Source organism: Mycteria americana, chromosome 4 (assembly GCF_035582795.1).
Source record: "Mycteria americana isolate JAX WOST 10 ecotype Jacksonville Zoo and Gardens chromosome 4, USCA_MyAme_1.0, whole genome shotgun sequence".
NCBI lineage: Eukaryota > Metazoa > Chordata > Aves > Ciconiiformes > Ciconiidae > Mycteria > Mycteria americana.
In genome coordinates this window covers 11,139,687-11,153,611 of record NC_134368.1, presented here as the reverse complement: position 1 = coordinate 11,153,611, position 13,925 = coordinate 11,139,687, and the positions used below count along the sequence as shown (strand labels likewise).

Genomic DNA, 13,925 nt, shown 5'->3' with positions numbered 1-13,925 from the left:
ATATAACCACAAAAGCACATACAGTTTATATGATAAACCAATGGAGATACAACACTGATAGATTAAGCAGGATTTTTGCTCCAAAGAATCACTTTAAAAAAAGGAAAATTACAAGAAGCAGTCTGATTCTTCAACAAAGATCTTCTCATACTACAGAAAAAAAAGCATTGTTTCAGTTATCAAAGGCACATCCTGGCAAATAGCTTCTTTTAGGTAAAACTGCAGACTCTTTCCACCTCCTGTTATTCAGGTTATATTCGATCTACATCTGTGTGTGTTTATATATATATATACACACACACACACACACACACACACACTATATATGTAGCATAACATGTGGATATGTATGAATAAAATCTATTCTTTGGAAAGAACCACCTTTAACATAAAAGTAGCATAATACTACAGTTTTGATTAATGATGCTAGTCTTTCATTTATGGCTATTTTGTTTTTCTTGAAAGAACCATAACAGGTAGTGGTTAGATTACTCCAGCTATAACACAGTGCCAAATTTTTCTAACTGTACAAACAAGTACATCCATTTTTACTTGCATCTAAGCAAGAACAAGTATTAAGATATCAGAGAAGGAGTTGTTCCTCTTCCAAAGATATCGTGTGGATTCTCTCCACAAGAAAAGAGAAAAATAGCAAAAGCATTAACTTACAGATTCAATAATCTTCAGTTGACCTATTTTTAAAAAAAGTCAAATTGTTCACAAGACAGAATAAGACTTGTCTACCTTTTAAGTCCAGCTAAGACATTTATAATTGTAATAACAGTTAGTAAAAACTTTGGTTTTTTGAAATGGGCAACAGGAAAGTAACAAGAAAATCATTGTGCTTCACTTCCATTGCTCCACTACCACTTCCTCTCCTGTGCAATCTACCAGAGAACCAGCAGCTGGCATGACACAATCGAAAATAACGAGTGCAAGGACTTCAAGAGTTACAGTTTAACTGAATGTGACAAAATAAGCCTTAAGTCAGAAAGGATAGAGAGAATACTAGAAAGCATTAAGACTAAGTTATACACAATCGCTCTTGAGAGAGTTCTTGCTATGTACTGTATACCTTGAAATCTTGAAGCTCGATTTTTTTGCTGGTTTGGAATGCTATATTGTTTTTCTCTACCATTTTTCATTCCACTTTTTTGGAGATGCAACTGTTAGTTAGAAATCACAAGGAATCTATTCTCCAAGCCTCACCATCCCTTTTGATATTTTGGCTATTCTACAGAACACCATCCTCAATCCTTTTCATTCTACTACAAGCTCCCTTTTCTTTTTCTAGGTGATGTTGCTGAAATATGCAACATAACACCATCAGACCTTAGGACACGAGAGTTAAATAGTGAATAGTGATATAGTTTATCTTCTTCTTACCACAGGCCTATTAGGAACACATCAGGTTTGTATTTGCTTTTTATGTGGACTCATGCATGAGTATCAAGCCAAGTTAATATTTGGTCTTTACCTGTGAGCTGCTCAAAATCCTAAAAACCCAACAGTAAGAAACTAAAAAAAAGGAAAGGAAAACTGGCCAACACCACTACTACAACTGGTAAAGACTGTGTGGGAGACAGAACTTTCTCACAACTCTTGTTTCCATAAGAAGGTAAGAATCACACTTCACAACTCCCAATTCATGTGTGAGGTGCATTTCTTCCACATACCTTCTCAGTTAACACAGACCAGCAAGCACATTTAGAGCAAAATCCTACCAGACCACTAGACCATGCACTTTTCATCATCTCCTTAGGGCTACAAAAATGACAGAGAATGAGTAACCTGTGGCAGCCAAATGACTTAGCATGTTGATCAGAATGGTAGAAATGGCATAGGCATAGATCCACTCATATAATTAATTTGCTCCTTGCTATCTAAAATGGAAAAGAACACTCCAGGATGGAAAGGAATTGTATAAAGTTGCCAAATGAAAAGTTTCAAGCAAAGACTTCCATTTGCCACATTTCATAGCAAAGACACTGCTGCAAATCCCTTCTCCTTGGCGCTCTCTCAGTATACAAAGCCTGTCAACCAAGTGCCCCATTCCTTGGGGTAAGATCTCCCAACTCTGGAAGAAGAGACCTAGCTCCCAGTTCAACAGCCCATCAGGGAGCTTCCTGCTACTAAGTAATTATTAAGTAGGATGATACTGTTGCAGCCCATTAGACCAGAGGTTAGTACGTCTTTAGTAATTAACAGAGTTGTCACTGATCCCTTGCCACCTGCCAACCCAATTTTGCTGGGGAGCTGAATCCCACAGTGCAAGCACACAGGTGGCATCAGCAGCACTGTGACCTTCTCTTCCACTAAGATATCCTTCTACCCCCGGCAGCCTTCTCATTCCTTTAGGACCAATGAGCCACAGCATCAGCCAGCTCTGCTAAGCAGAAGAGCTGCCAGCCAGCAGGGAGGAGAAACACAACTGCTCTCTACTGCGGGAGGAGGGATGCCATGCAGCTGTGGAGAAACAGTCTGGCAGCAGAGGTACAGTGGGCATAGTGCCAATATGACAGATAGTTTCTGGACTTAATCACTTTGATATCATTTAGTACTGTGTACATTTGGAAGTACGGTGTTCCATCTTATCAGCATTGTTTCCATCATTATTAGAAAGGTTATCTGCACCTCAAAGCAAAAGATGTGAGACTCAGCAAATTCACACATTCCTCTGATAATGCTTCAATTTGCCTCTTCAGACACTCAGATCAGTGGCTTTCTGAACTACAACCATTTTCACAACAGCTGTGATATTTGCCCAGGGACAGAAAGAAGGGCTTTTTTTTTTGGGGGGGGGGGGGGGGGGGGGGGGGGGAGGGCAGCGAATGGAGGGAAATGACTCACTGAGTCTTTGAGTTCACAGGGAAAAAAGAATTTCACTGCAAGTTCTTCCCATAACAGCTTCCCACAAATACAGTAGTTTCCTTTAAGTGGCTAGAGAATAGTTAGGCTATCTAACTCTGTTCTCCTAGTTTAAACATGAAAAGTACATTTAAAATATTCCTCTTTCCCTTCCAAATTTCCCTCCCTCCCCCACTGCACAGTCACACATCAAGTATTTAGCTAGCATAATTCCAGCAGTCTGCCATGCTTAATTTACTCCTGAGTAAGAGTACCCAACACAAGCTTATTAATGGTGGGACTGGAATAAATTTGGGCCAGACTATGCATCATCTTATTATTTGTTTGGCTTCTCCTATATCCAGGATCACAATTCTGTTGTATATAATCCCATTAGTGTTCTTCAAGGTAGTGTTCTACCTCCAGCTCTTTAGGGGGAAGAGAACTACTAATCTTATACCAAGACTCATTTGCGCCTGCTGTAATGGGTATTTTGTCTTCTCAGAAATCCCTTTCTGGTCGGTGTTCTGTTGAGTATATTCACCTATTTACGGTCCTAATGCAAGTCTCCAGTTAGAAGTCAAAGGTAAGTACTCTCCCCTAGACACCAAACAACGGACACTGCACAGGATTGATTGTCCCATGCTCCTACAGGTTGGCAGCATGCTCCCATGCTGCCAACCTTGACAGCAGAAAGCATATTTCTCCATGCAACATGTACAAAAGTCTGTATACACAAATCCCACTCCACTCACTTAAAACTGCACAGTGCTTTGGAAACATACCTACCTGGCATGGTAGTGGAGTCTGATTAACTGACTGAAAAATTACAGTGGAAAGCTTGAATGTTTAAGCCTGACTGATTAAAGGCAATTAACAGCTGCAGATGCTCAGCAGCTGTGCAAGTCAGGTCACTCTTTTGCCCAAACATAGCTTGAAGTGCCTCATTTTGATTAGCCAAGCTTACAGATCAGGTCAGTTTTGCATTAGCTAATTATAAGCCTTTCATCTGTCAATAGGACCTGTAGGCTCACAGTCCCAGTTTCTTTGTGCTAAATTTTTCTCTACATCATTATCAGGACATAAAGTAGAAAAAAATGCTAATCCCCCCAGGAATACAGGAAAGTAGAGAAAACAAGAAAAAGGAAGATGACTAGCTCTTACACAAGCCTATGTATCTAAAGTGTACAGTTTTATTAGTAGAAGGAAATACCAGAAGCTGACTTCAGTACATACCCTTGGTCAAAACAGTGCAATTGCTAAATTTGTGTAAAAGGTTTAGGAGCGTATGTAATGAAAGAACAATGTTCACTAACAATGTATGCCATCTCTGCAATAGGATCATATCACAGTGCTCTGAGGTAAGAAATGCTCTCACTTGGAGGAAATAACTGTCTTGCAATTGTAATACATTGGAACTTAGTCTCTTCAGAGTTCCAGCTTGGTCTAGGAGAAACAAACAATTACGTGACATGTTGTAATAGAATTACTGTTAAGCAACATCAAGGTAATGATTTACTCTTTTTAGTAATCACAAGATTAGAGACCAATAATTTAAGCCTCTGCTGCTTGGTTGCAGGAACTAGCTCCCAAAGGTAACTACATTCTGGTTTGAACGCCAACCTCAGCACTTACATGCATGCAAGCAACTTCTGCTGAAATGAAGGGGAACTAGGTAGACTTCGAGGTGAAATTTGTAAAGATGTGGCATTTAAACTAAAACTTTTTACCTTATAGAAGTGTTTTAACAAGTTTTACAAATACACCAATAGAGAGATTGTCCCTCACTCGTGTCAGAATGTTAAGAAGTACGGTAAGTCTTGTAAAATAATGTACGAGAGCCAATAAAACATGAGATGAAGGACCATTTCAAAGAGATTTTAACTTGGAATAAGATTTACATGCAGACACTGAAAGGAAATCGCAGGTCGAATCTAGTTTCTACTTCTATAGGTTCAACAGGGTATAACCCCAAAAATCATAGTTCATGAGACTTTTAAACTCAAAATGAGTTTTTTCCCCCACCTCAACAGACTACTATTTATTTAATAGGAAAATATGCAAATATTTATAAAAATGACTGTTTCCAGAATGATGATTAATGTCTATCACTACAGTAGCTTAAGTTAAAAATAGAACAGGGAAACAAAGCTTCCTACCAAACCACTTTTTTTTTTTTGGTCTTACAAGCCATATTTTACCAGACAAGACTGAGGTATTCACAGCATTATCTACTTCTGCCTCTCTTCTTCCTTTTTTGTTACTAAGCAGTCATTACATGAAAAATGAAACCAAGTAACACAAGCTTTTACACTTACTAGAATCTGTTTCAGGATCTGAGATGCTACCCTGAAGTGCTGCGTAAATAAAGACATCTCAGTGACTGATTTCAGCAGAGTAAAGCTCTCCTGGAGAGTAGGAAGCTGATTTGTCTGGAGAAGAACTGAACATGAAAGTGGAACATGACATGTTAAGTAAGATTTCCCTCCTCCAAGGGTTCTTGTTTTTTATTTTGCATATCTTTAAATGAAAAGCTCAATACTGATACAAGATGAAGCTGGAGTTATTTAAAGTAATCTCAACTTAAGAACATTTAGAATTAATCTTCCTTTTGTTTAAGGATTAATTATTAAATTGCACAGCACAAGTTCATGGTTCATCTAAATAGGAAGACTGCCAGCTAAACTAGACCTGACCTTATTTCCATCTGTTAAAGCAGAATAACAGCAGAAGATGCAGTTCAGCATGCAGTTCCAGACTGGCTAAGCTGAACAATGAGAAGTACATTTACACTCGGTAACAATGGAGTTTGGGTCACTGAAGCCCAATCTAAATTCACATTCTTCTAACAGAGGGAAAACCCATACATGCAGACTACATTTCCATCACCTAGTCTTTTTATTTATTTTGTTGACCATACAAGTACTAAACCTAGGAATCCTAAATCTTCCTACTTCCTTCTGCTATTCTTTCTCCTCTTGATTATTTGGATATGCTTCAAACTCATGAGAAATCTTTTGCTTTTAGTCATTTCTCTATGATGCGTAAATCACCTTTCATGATGAGTCTTGCAGCACACTTCCTTCCCATCAGCTCTCCCTCTAGTCAACACTTAGACAAACAAAGATCTCTGAGGTAGCAACAGTTCCAGACATGCACACTGGTGCCATTGGACTCTCCCAGCCTTTTCTTTCCAAGTACTGCCAGAAGCAAGAATGAGGAAAATAATTCAAACCCCAAAACGCAGGTTGTTTTTCTACAGCAAGTTGGGACTAATCACTTAACTGGAACTTGGTAAGCAGTGTTAAGTCAGGGTGCTGGAAATTTACAAACTAGCTGTAAGACAGGAGATGAACTGTAACATAAAATACTAATACTCAACACTAAGAACTGGGTCCTTTAGTAAATTTCTGGTCTACATATTGCTACTCCTACTCTGCTCTAGGTGCGAGCAGCCACTGTCTAGAAGCACTAGTCAGTCAGTGTGGGGTGTCCTTTTTTAAACTCACTGAAACTATACTGAAACTGATACAGTGCCTGAATTCTAGCATCATTGCGGTACTGCTCTATATTTGCAAACAGCATATTGCGGTATTGCTGCACAGCACAGTTAAAAATAATTGGCAAGATAAATAGTTGATCCACCTCCAGTCTTTCTGTCATGCCATCAATTTTGACAAGGAAAGGAGAAAAACAAAAAACCCATCTCTGCCTGAAGGCTCAGGCCACAGACTGTTACCACTCTCTGATGTGGTATCTCTGACTGTACGCCAAAAACAGTAAAAAGACAGCAATACAGTTATTGGATAGGCGGAAGAGGGGCACAGAAAGTGAACAAACAAATCACACTAAAGAAAGGATGACTACACCCTGACATAGTGAGTCTCAACCCATGTGAAAAAAGGCAGCTGCTCCAGTCTGTGAAACAGTTATCTCCTTTACTAGGCAAAAATGGTGCTCTATCTATACAGAAACTCATAACTGAATTCAAACTCTGAGAACTGAAATAGCCTGATGAACTGTCAACTCTGCAAAAGCATCCAGAGCCTTGGAAAGGCATTCTTATTTATCGTATTTGAGTAGTACTGAATGTTGCCAACTACTAAATTTGAATCTTGCTTCTTTTAAGGCTCCAGCTACTATGCTGAGGGATTTTACTTTCTGGGGTTTTAAAACAGCGTGTTAGCCTTCTAATTAGAGGAAAAGCTTAAAACATACAATACAGGCACCCTGAAAGAAAGTTAATAATAAATGTTTGCTTGAAATACATACAACTTCCTCTTCTTAGGGACCTCATTCATAACCTTTGCGTATTTGTGTGGTGTTCCTGCCAAAAAGAAAAGAATTCTAAAATTTCAGGTTTTTGGTGCTCACAAAAAAGTTAAGTATTACTCTGCATGGCCACCAGATTTTAAAAAAAATTATTAAGGGTGATACTTCGCTCAGTTATTGCTCTCATATGAGTTCTGATGTAAATTCCATTTTCGTATTTTGAGGAAACCATCTGGAATGAAAGATTTCCTGTTTGAAGAGCCTTTAAAGGTGAGTTCATGATTAAAGACATAAATCCAAGTTTCTCCTAGTACTCTCATTTATGGCAAAGCTGAAGGGATAATGAAATAAAAGCCTTGGTTAAATATGTTCGGTAACTTTCCCATTTGGGGGTTGTCATATATTCCCTGCACTGAAACAATCAAGAATATCAATGAAGTGTTTTACAGCGATATATGCAAGTCCTTTGTGCATGCATGTGTCAAGAGGACACGATGTTGTACACGTAAACAAAGTTTAGTTGCAATGTCTACTACATCAAGCAACAGCAATCATAATCTGTTTACATGGACCACTCAAGTTTTTGTAAAGCGATCTCAAATCTATGTGCAGGTATTAAGTTTTCTAAATGTTCTGTGAGAGAGTGAAAGCCATTTCCATGCTGTAAAAGCCTCCATAAGCACCTAAATCCATTTGGAATTATCAGGAATTACCACAGTCATGCCTAAGTGCTTACACACTACAATATACAATATCACCACCTACCTAAATTAGAGTCATCATACTATAAAGAACAGAACCCAAAACTCCTGTCTTCCTGCCCTAACATATCCAAGGAAATAGTCTACAATGACAAAAACAAATCTCATGTTTTTATAAGTTACAGTAGAGTGGTTGCATTTAACTATGGAAAAAGTGTTTACCTTTTAAAAATGTAAGGATACAAAGCTAGCTTGAATTGGGAAGTTCCTCCTTTGATAAATTAACACTAGAAGAGCAGGGCAGGGTGGGAATTAAAGACATATGCATTCCCTGGAAGACAGAACAGACCTAATGGTTCAAATGTACCTACTGTTCCATTAGGACGGAAGTGATCCTGATCATACATGATTAATGATGTACAGTTTGTCAGTCAACATTATAACTTAGTGGAAGTAATAAAAATCCAGAAAGCTTTAACCATAACCAGTTGAACAGTGAGGATTTTCAAACATGAAGAGGATGAAAACAGGAGTTCCCTAGCCTTCCTGGAGTTTTCCCTGTGGCCTTTCTGGAAAGATAAGATTGTAAGGAAGCAAAGGTCTGCTTTCCCTACCTCTGGGCAACCACAGACATGAAGATTAATCCAGCAACAAAATTCAGCAAGCAGCTATTCCTAAACTTGGCCAAAGACTTGCTTATTTCACACCAGCTATCTAGCTCAGCTCTTTACAACCGTTTTAGGAGACAGATCCAGAATGTCCACTTTCCATGAAGCTAAGATTTGCCAGAACTACTTTAGAGAGAGCTCTAGCTACAGATTAGGTAGCTGAATTAGTCTGGTTAAACCAGCCTGTGACTGCAGCAGGAAGACACAACAGGAATCCTTACAACAGGCATGCAACCTATTCTCTTCTCTGCTCCTAAAAACAAAGTTTGCAGGAGCTGAAGACATAAGTATTGCCAAGGTGTGACTCCTGAATTATTGTAATTCCTTCTCTGCACTGCACATAATCTTTAAATATCTTTCTGCCAAAGTTATTCAGATATGCGTAACCACTACAATAACAACACCTTGGAAGAGATAAGAACTTGGTCATTACTGGGAATGAGCTGGCATGCAAGCAAAACAAACAGATTATTTCAGTTATGCTGGTATGCTGGGATAGGGGAGAACAACATTTGGGTTTGTTTCCATAGGAAGTCATGTCTCTGCATTCTCCCCTAACTATTGTCCTGTTTAAAATTAATCTCTTACCTCGGGAAAAATAGTTTTCAGATTCCTGCATGTGTTAAATGAAATTCAAGCCTCTCACTTTTTAATAAAGAAATAAGAAATTCAACATAGGAGTTTATGGAGAAGAGGCAAGATTTAAAAAAACCTTCAAACAGGTCTTGGAGAAATACCGTGGAGACAGCATATTGCTCTTAAAAAGCATAGTGTACCGAGAATTCTGTTATATGCTCTAGTCTAGTCATCCATCTTAAGCAAGCAATCTGATGCTACACATGCTTGTAATATATAGCATGATAAATAATTCCCTAAAGTTTACGAAACCCAGTGTAGTTATACTGATCAAAACTTCAGTGCCTTCAATTGTTTCCTCAACACATCGCAAAAGGCAAAACTTGTCTAGACATTCTAGCACAAGATGAGTAGAAGAGGTGTTGATTAACAAGAGAGTTAGCAACGGTCCATAAATATTAGAGGAACAGACAGTGACATACATACGTGTGATAATAGTATAAAAAATACACATTCCGTTTAGTATCGTATTTACAGAAATGTATTGTGTCGCTCAGATTACCTTTGAGGCTGCCTTAAATCGCTCTGATTTCCAGACTCCCAGCTCCTCTCCAGACACTGTTTGTTCCTCTACAGTACAGGTTCAAGAGCAAATGTGAAGCAATGTCATCAGGAAATGCCTTCATGGAATAAGTTTACCTTAAAGAAAGGCCAAAAGTATGCTTAGCTACACAAAAGTAGCCATCTAGGAGGTTGTTTTCTCTCCTCCCTCAGAAATCCCCATCAGGAGGCAAAAGGCATTGTGGAATAATCATTGTATCAACCAATACTTTCAAATCTAAACAAAACCAATTTACTCTGGAAGTTCCCTGATAACTGTTATGAGTCTTCACCATTGTTTACAGAGCTATCCATCAATTCTGCTGAGAGTCTGAGCTTGTATGAACTTTCCTGCAAGATCCAATAGAAGTAGTACACCAAGATCCTGATCCTGCAGTAATACAGACTAACAGTTTTACAAATAATAGGGTTACTTACATCTGCAAGTACTTTTAAGATCAGGGCTTAAGCCAGCAACAATTAATTGACACAATACTTGCAGGGCTGCACATTCCAAACAACTTACGAAACTGCTGGATAATCTGACGAAAGCATAAGTTACCCATTGCCTAACATCTCATGCCAAACAGACTAGAAGGTATACCAACACTAAGTTAATGTTGTCAAGTTAAGACTCATACCCCTCTAATACTGCAATCTTACCGCATTGTAACGCATAGCAATAAATGTACTAAGAATTTCAGGGCTACAGGGCGAAGAGCAAACAATGTAACAGCCAGGTTTTGGGTATCAAAAGCGCTTTTCCTACAGATAAAATGACAAATATATATGTGCCTTTTGGTCATCTGTATTTGTGTTTCAGGGTTGTAAAGAGTAAGTTAACAGTTCTTAATGCATTTCCATTTCTACTTAGTCTTTGTTACCAAAGTGGCTGCCATGTTTGTTTTTCTATCAACAGAGACTGCTCCATGTCCACTTAAGTAAGAAATTGAAGGAGAAGACTTTTCACGCCCTCTGTGGTTTTCTTTTTTTTTTTTTTTTTTTGTAGGCTAAGTTTTCTAACAACAAAATTAGATTGGAAGTCTGGTCTTAGAAGTACAGGGGGTTCATCTGCCTGTGGGAGCTTACAGATTCACGGTCAACTGATCAGATTGGCCTCAAACACAGGAATTCTCAGACAGTCCTGCCTCAGGTGCCTGCAGGAATTTATCTTGGTGTATTCATTCTTACTGGTTTGAAAACTTTAAGCCTTTTGCAGAACTGGCGTCTCTGTATTTCCCTCCTTTATAACTTAAAAAAAAGCTCTTCATTTTCTGGACATTTTAGCATGAAGTTTGTCATGCTTTGTGGAGAAGTTTATGGAGAGCTGGGAGATTTTAAAACAAAAAAATTACAAACAGGAAACAGCATTTAACCCACCGCTAAGCTGACCCAGTACTGACTCCTCAGTAATGGAATATTGGCAAGGGGTATCTATTAATCAGCTCTCTTGCAACAGCAAGATGGCTCCAAAATACAGTAACAGGAAGGGAAAGAAACATGTGTTATGCCTAAAAGAAAAACAGCAAGTTAATTATACTTTTGTCTGTGGCACAAAAGAGGTACATGAATGAAATAAACTGCAGAGGCTCCAGCTCTATATTTCCTGTACAACTAAAAATAAACAGAAGAGGTGTATAATTATTCAGATCTGAATTTGTTTCATACCCCTAAGACACTAACACTAAGAGCAGAGTGAAAGTAGAAATTTGCTTTTCACAGTAGGAAACATACCAGTTTAATGCAACTAATCTCACACAGGAAACTCAAGTCCAGCCCATGCACAGACCAGCCAGAGTGCATACATCAGCAGGAAAGGCTCTTTGACATCAGCTTAGCAACACTACTTCATCTGTAATGATAAAGTTAGACAAGGTATAATGGTGGTTCAGTCTCACTACTGACCTGTTCTTTGCTAGCATCATCAAGACCCACAGAAAAGAGGTCTTAACAGACAGAATGGTAGGAGGTGAAACATTTATCCACCTTCTCAACTCATTCTGGATATCAGTATCCTTAAAGTTGCTACCAATTTGCACTGGGCACTTGCGGGATAAAAGCTGACAAATAAATAAACCCATGCCAGGTGTCCTTGCTCTCTACCGATAAAAGAAGTACATTACACAGTTTGCGCAGAGCCTACACCTGTAGATGAATGGGAACTTCAAACCTAGACAGAAGTGACAGCATGACCCAAATAAATGAGGGGGCTTCCAACATTGAAGGGGCTTGAAGAAGATGATAACTAAAGAAAATGCTGTCAAAAATGCCTTTGTACTCTATATTTCATCTCTAAAAAGTCTTGCCTCATCCTTTGACATATATTTATATTATCACTGGAAATGTGCTAGGAAATTACTCCTGACGCTCACAACTCAAAACCAAAGCCACAGCTCAGCGTAAGCGGGGAAACAGTACAGCTCTTTCATCTTTTCCTTCCTGAAGGGAAGCACCTACACTTTTTTTTTCCCCTGAAGAGCCTTTCCTCCTCACACAGGCAGACTCACACTACCAAACTGATTCTGTCCCACCTTCCACCTGCAGGCAACCAAAGCGGCACCAAACTGAAGGCGTCAACACATGGGACAGGGAGACACGAGGTGTCTTCCCACTGTTTCCCTCACAGCAGCAGGAACCGCACCTTCCCCACAGCCGCGGTGAGAATTACCTACATTCCCAGAGGCACGCAGCTGCCGAGGGACACAGACCAAGGCCGGGGAAGCTTCCAGAAGTCCTCACGAGGGAAACCGGCCGCTTCAGAGAGCCTCAACGCCAGGCGGCAGCTCCAGGGTCCGCCCGGCCCCTCACCTTTCCCCCGCGAGGCCGCACGCCCTCACGCCCGGCTCGAGGGCTCTCCGGCGGGCGGCAGCAGCGTTTCTCGAGGCTCCCGCTGACTCACCCGAGGAGTTTCCCGGCGCCCCTCGGCACGGCGCTGAGACAACGAAGCGGCGGGAGCGGGGAAGGGAGACGTGGACACGCGCGAGGCCCCTTCCCGCCCCCGTTCTCCCCACGGGCGCCCCGCGCGTGGCCGGTGCGAAGGAGGCGCGCGGGGCCGTGAGGGGGGAAAGGGACGCGCGGGGGCCGTGTGAGGGAGCGGGCGGCTCGCGTCCGGACCGTTGGAGAGGGCGCGCGTGGAGCGGGTGGCGGGGGGGGGGGGGCGGGCCAGGAACGCCTCCGCCTGATCCCGCCAGGAGAGCGCCGTGAGGAGAGGGCGCTTACCTCAGCCGCAGCTTGGCTCAGCTCCGCGGGCGGCAGCCGCCGCGCCGGCCGCTCATCCCCATTCCACAGACCGGCCCCGCAGCGGTCGCCGCGCCCAGCGCCCGCCCCTTCCTTCACCTGCCGGGACGGGCCCGCCTCCCTCCGCCGGTGCGAGCTGCCGGCAGCTGGGGCCGCGCCGTCCCTCCTCGGCCTGCCGTGGGGCGGAGGCCGCCGGGGGAGGGCTGGGCGGGGAGTGGGCTGGGCTGTACAACGCCGTGCCGGAGCAGCGGCCGTTTGTGCCTGAAGGGCTGCCTTGCCCTGCCAGGGTCCGGTTTAAAAGCCGTGGCCACCGCTCTCCTCTGTCAGGGCTGTGTGTGCTGAAAACCCTTGGCAGCCCTGTTAGTGGCGGCCACAATCTCAGGTCTGTCAAATGCAGGAGTAAAAGTTGCAGCCCCGGAGGACATGATTCGGTAGGATCGGGTTTTATCTGACTGACACCAGGGTCTGCCACAGGTCCCTACCTGGAAGACACCAGGGGCAGGGAGAAAGCAGGTTGTAACATGTCCGCAAATAGTGAGCATCATTTGCGAGTGTCCCGTCCCTATCGGGAAGCAGGTGGAGGCACTAATTCAGGTCTGGCTGGGCTGCAGCAGCGTGGCCCGGCTGCGGGGATGGCCAGCTCAGGTCTGCGGAAGGCTCAGCGGTAAATTGCAGCCTGGCTCACGTGGACACAGGCTGGCTCTCCATGAAGTAGCTGGCGTGCCTCGATGCCATGCTTCTGTTACCAGGAGCACTGTAGAGTTAGCCTCGGTCCAAAACAGCCCACGGCCCCACCAGCCATGCTGTCTTCCAGACTGGCTGCACACAGAGACTCTGGGTTGCCTCTGCACTCAACTCTCATTTTATCCAGGTTTTCCTCATATCCATGGTAGTTAGACCCCGTCGTTCTGAAGCTTACCTGTACCCCCCAAGAGATGTTGCATAGTTGGAAAGGTACCTTTTAAGTGCTCTAAAAGGTGACTTTTAAAATTTGGTAAGATGAAGTTCACTTCATTCTCACGTG

At 42.0% G+C, this 13,925-nt stretch overlaps 1 protein-coding gene across 6 annotated transcripts in view; it reads right to left on the bottom strand.

Annotated features, from left to right (window-relative positions):
• Positions 1 to 13,095, bottom strand: part of SH3BP2 (SH3 domain binding protein 2) — a 41,978-nt gene extending 28,883 nt beyond the window's left edge. The window contains exons 1-5 of one of the 6 annotated variants that reach the window (XM_075499633.1): positions 12,884 to 13,095; positions 11,399 to 11,516; positions 9,627 to 9,763; positions 7,285 to 7,351; positions 7,120 to 7,174 (exon numbers count right to left, since the gene is read on the bottom strand). In XM_075499633.1, coding sequence (XP_075355748.1) covers positions 7,120 to 7,174; positions 7,285 to 7,351 — 122 coding nt within the window. In that variant the 5' untranslated portion in view covers positions 9,627 to 9,763; positions 11,399 to 11,516; positions 12,884 to 13,095. Of the gene's footprint in view, positions 1 to 4,083; positions 4,281 to 7,119; positions 7,175 to 7,284; positions 7,451 to 9,626; positions 9,764 to 11,398; positions 11,517 to 12,883 lie in introns of those variants that run through there. The other 5 variants (XM_075499636.1, XM_075499635.1, XM_075499637.1 and 2 more) reach the window with 5 other exon arrangements.
• Positions 13,096 to 13,925: the final 830 nt, after the last annotated feature.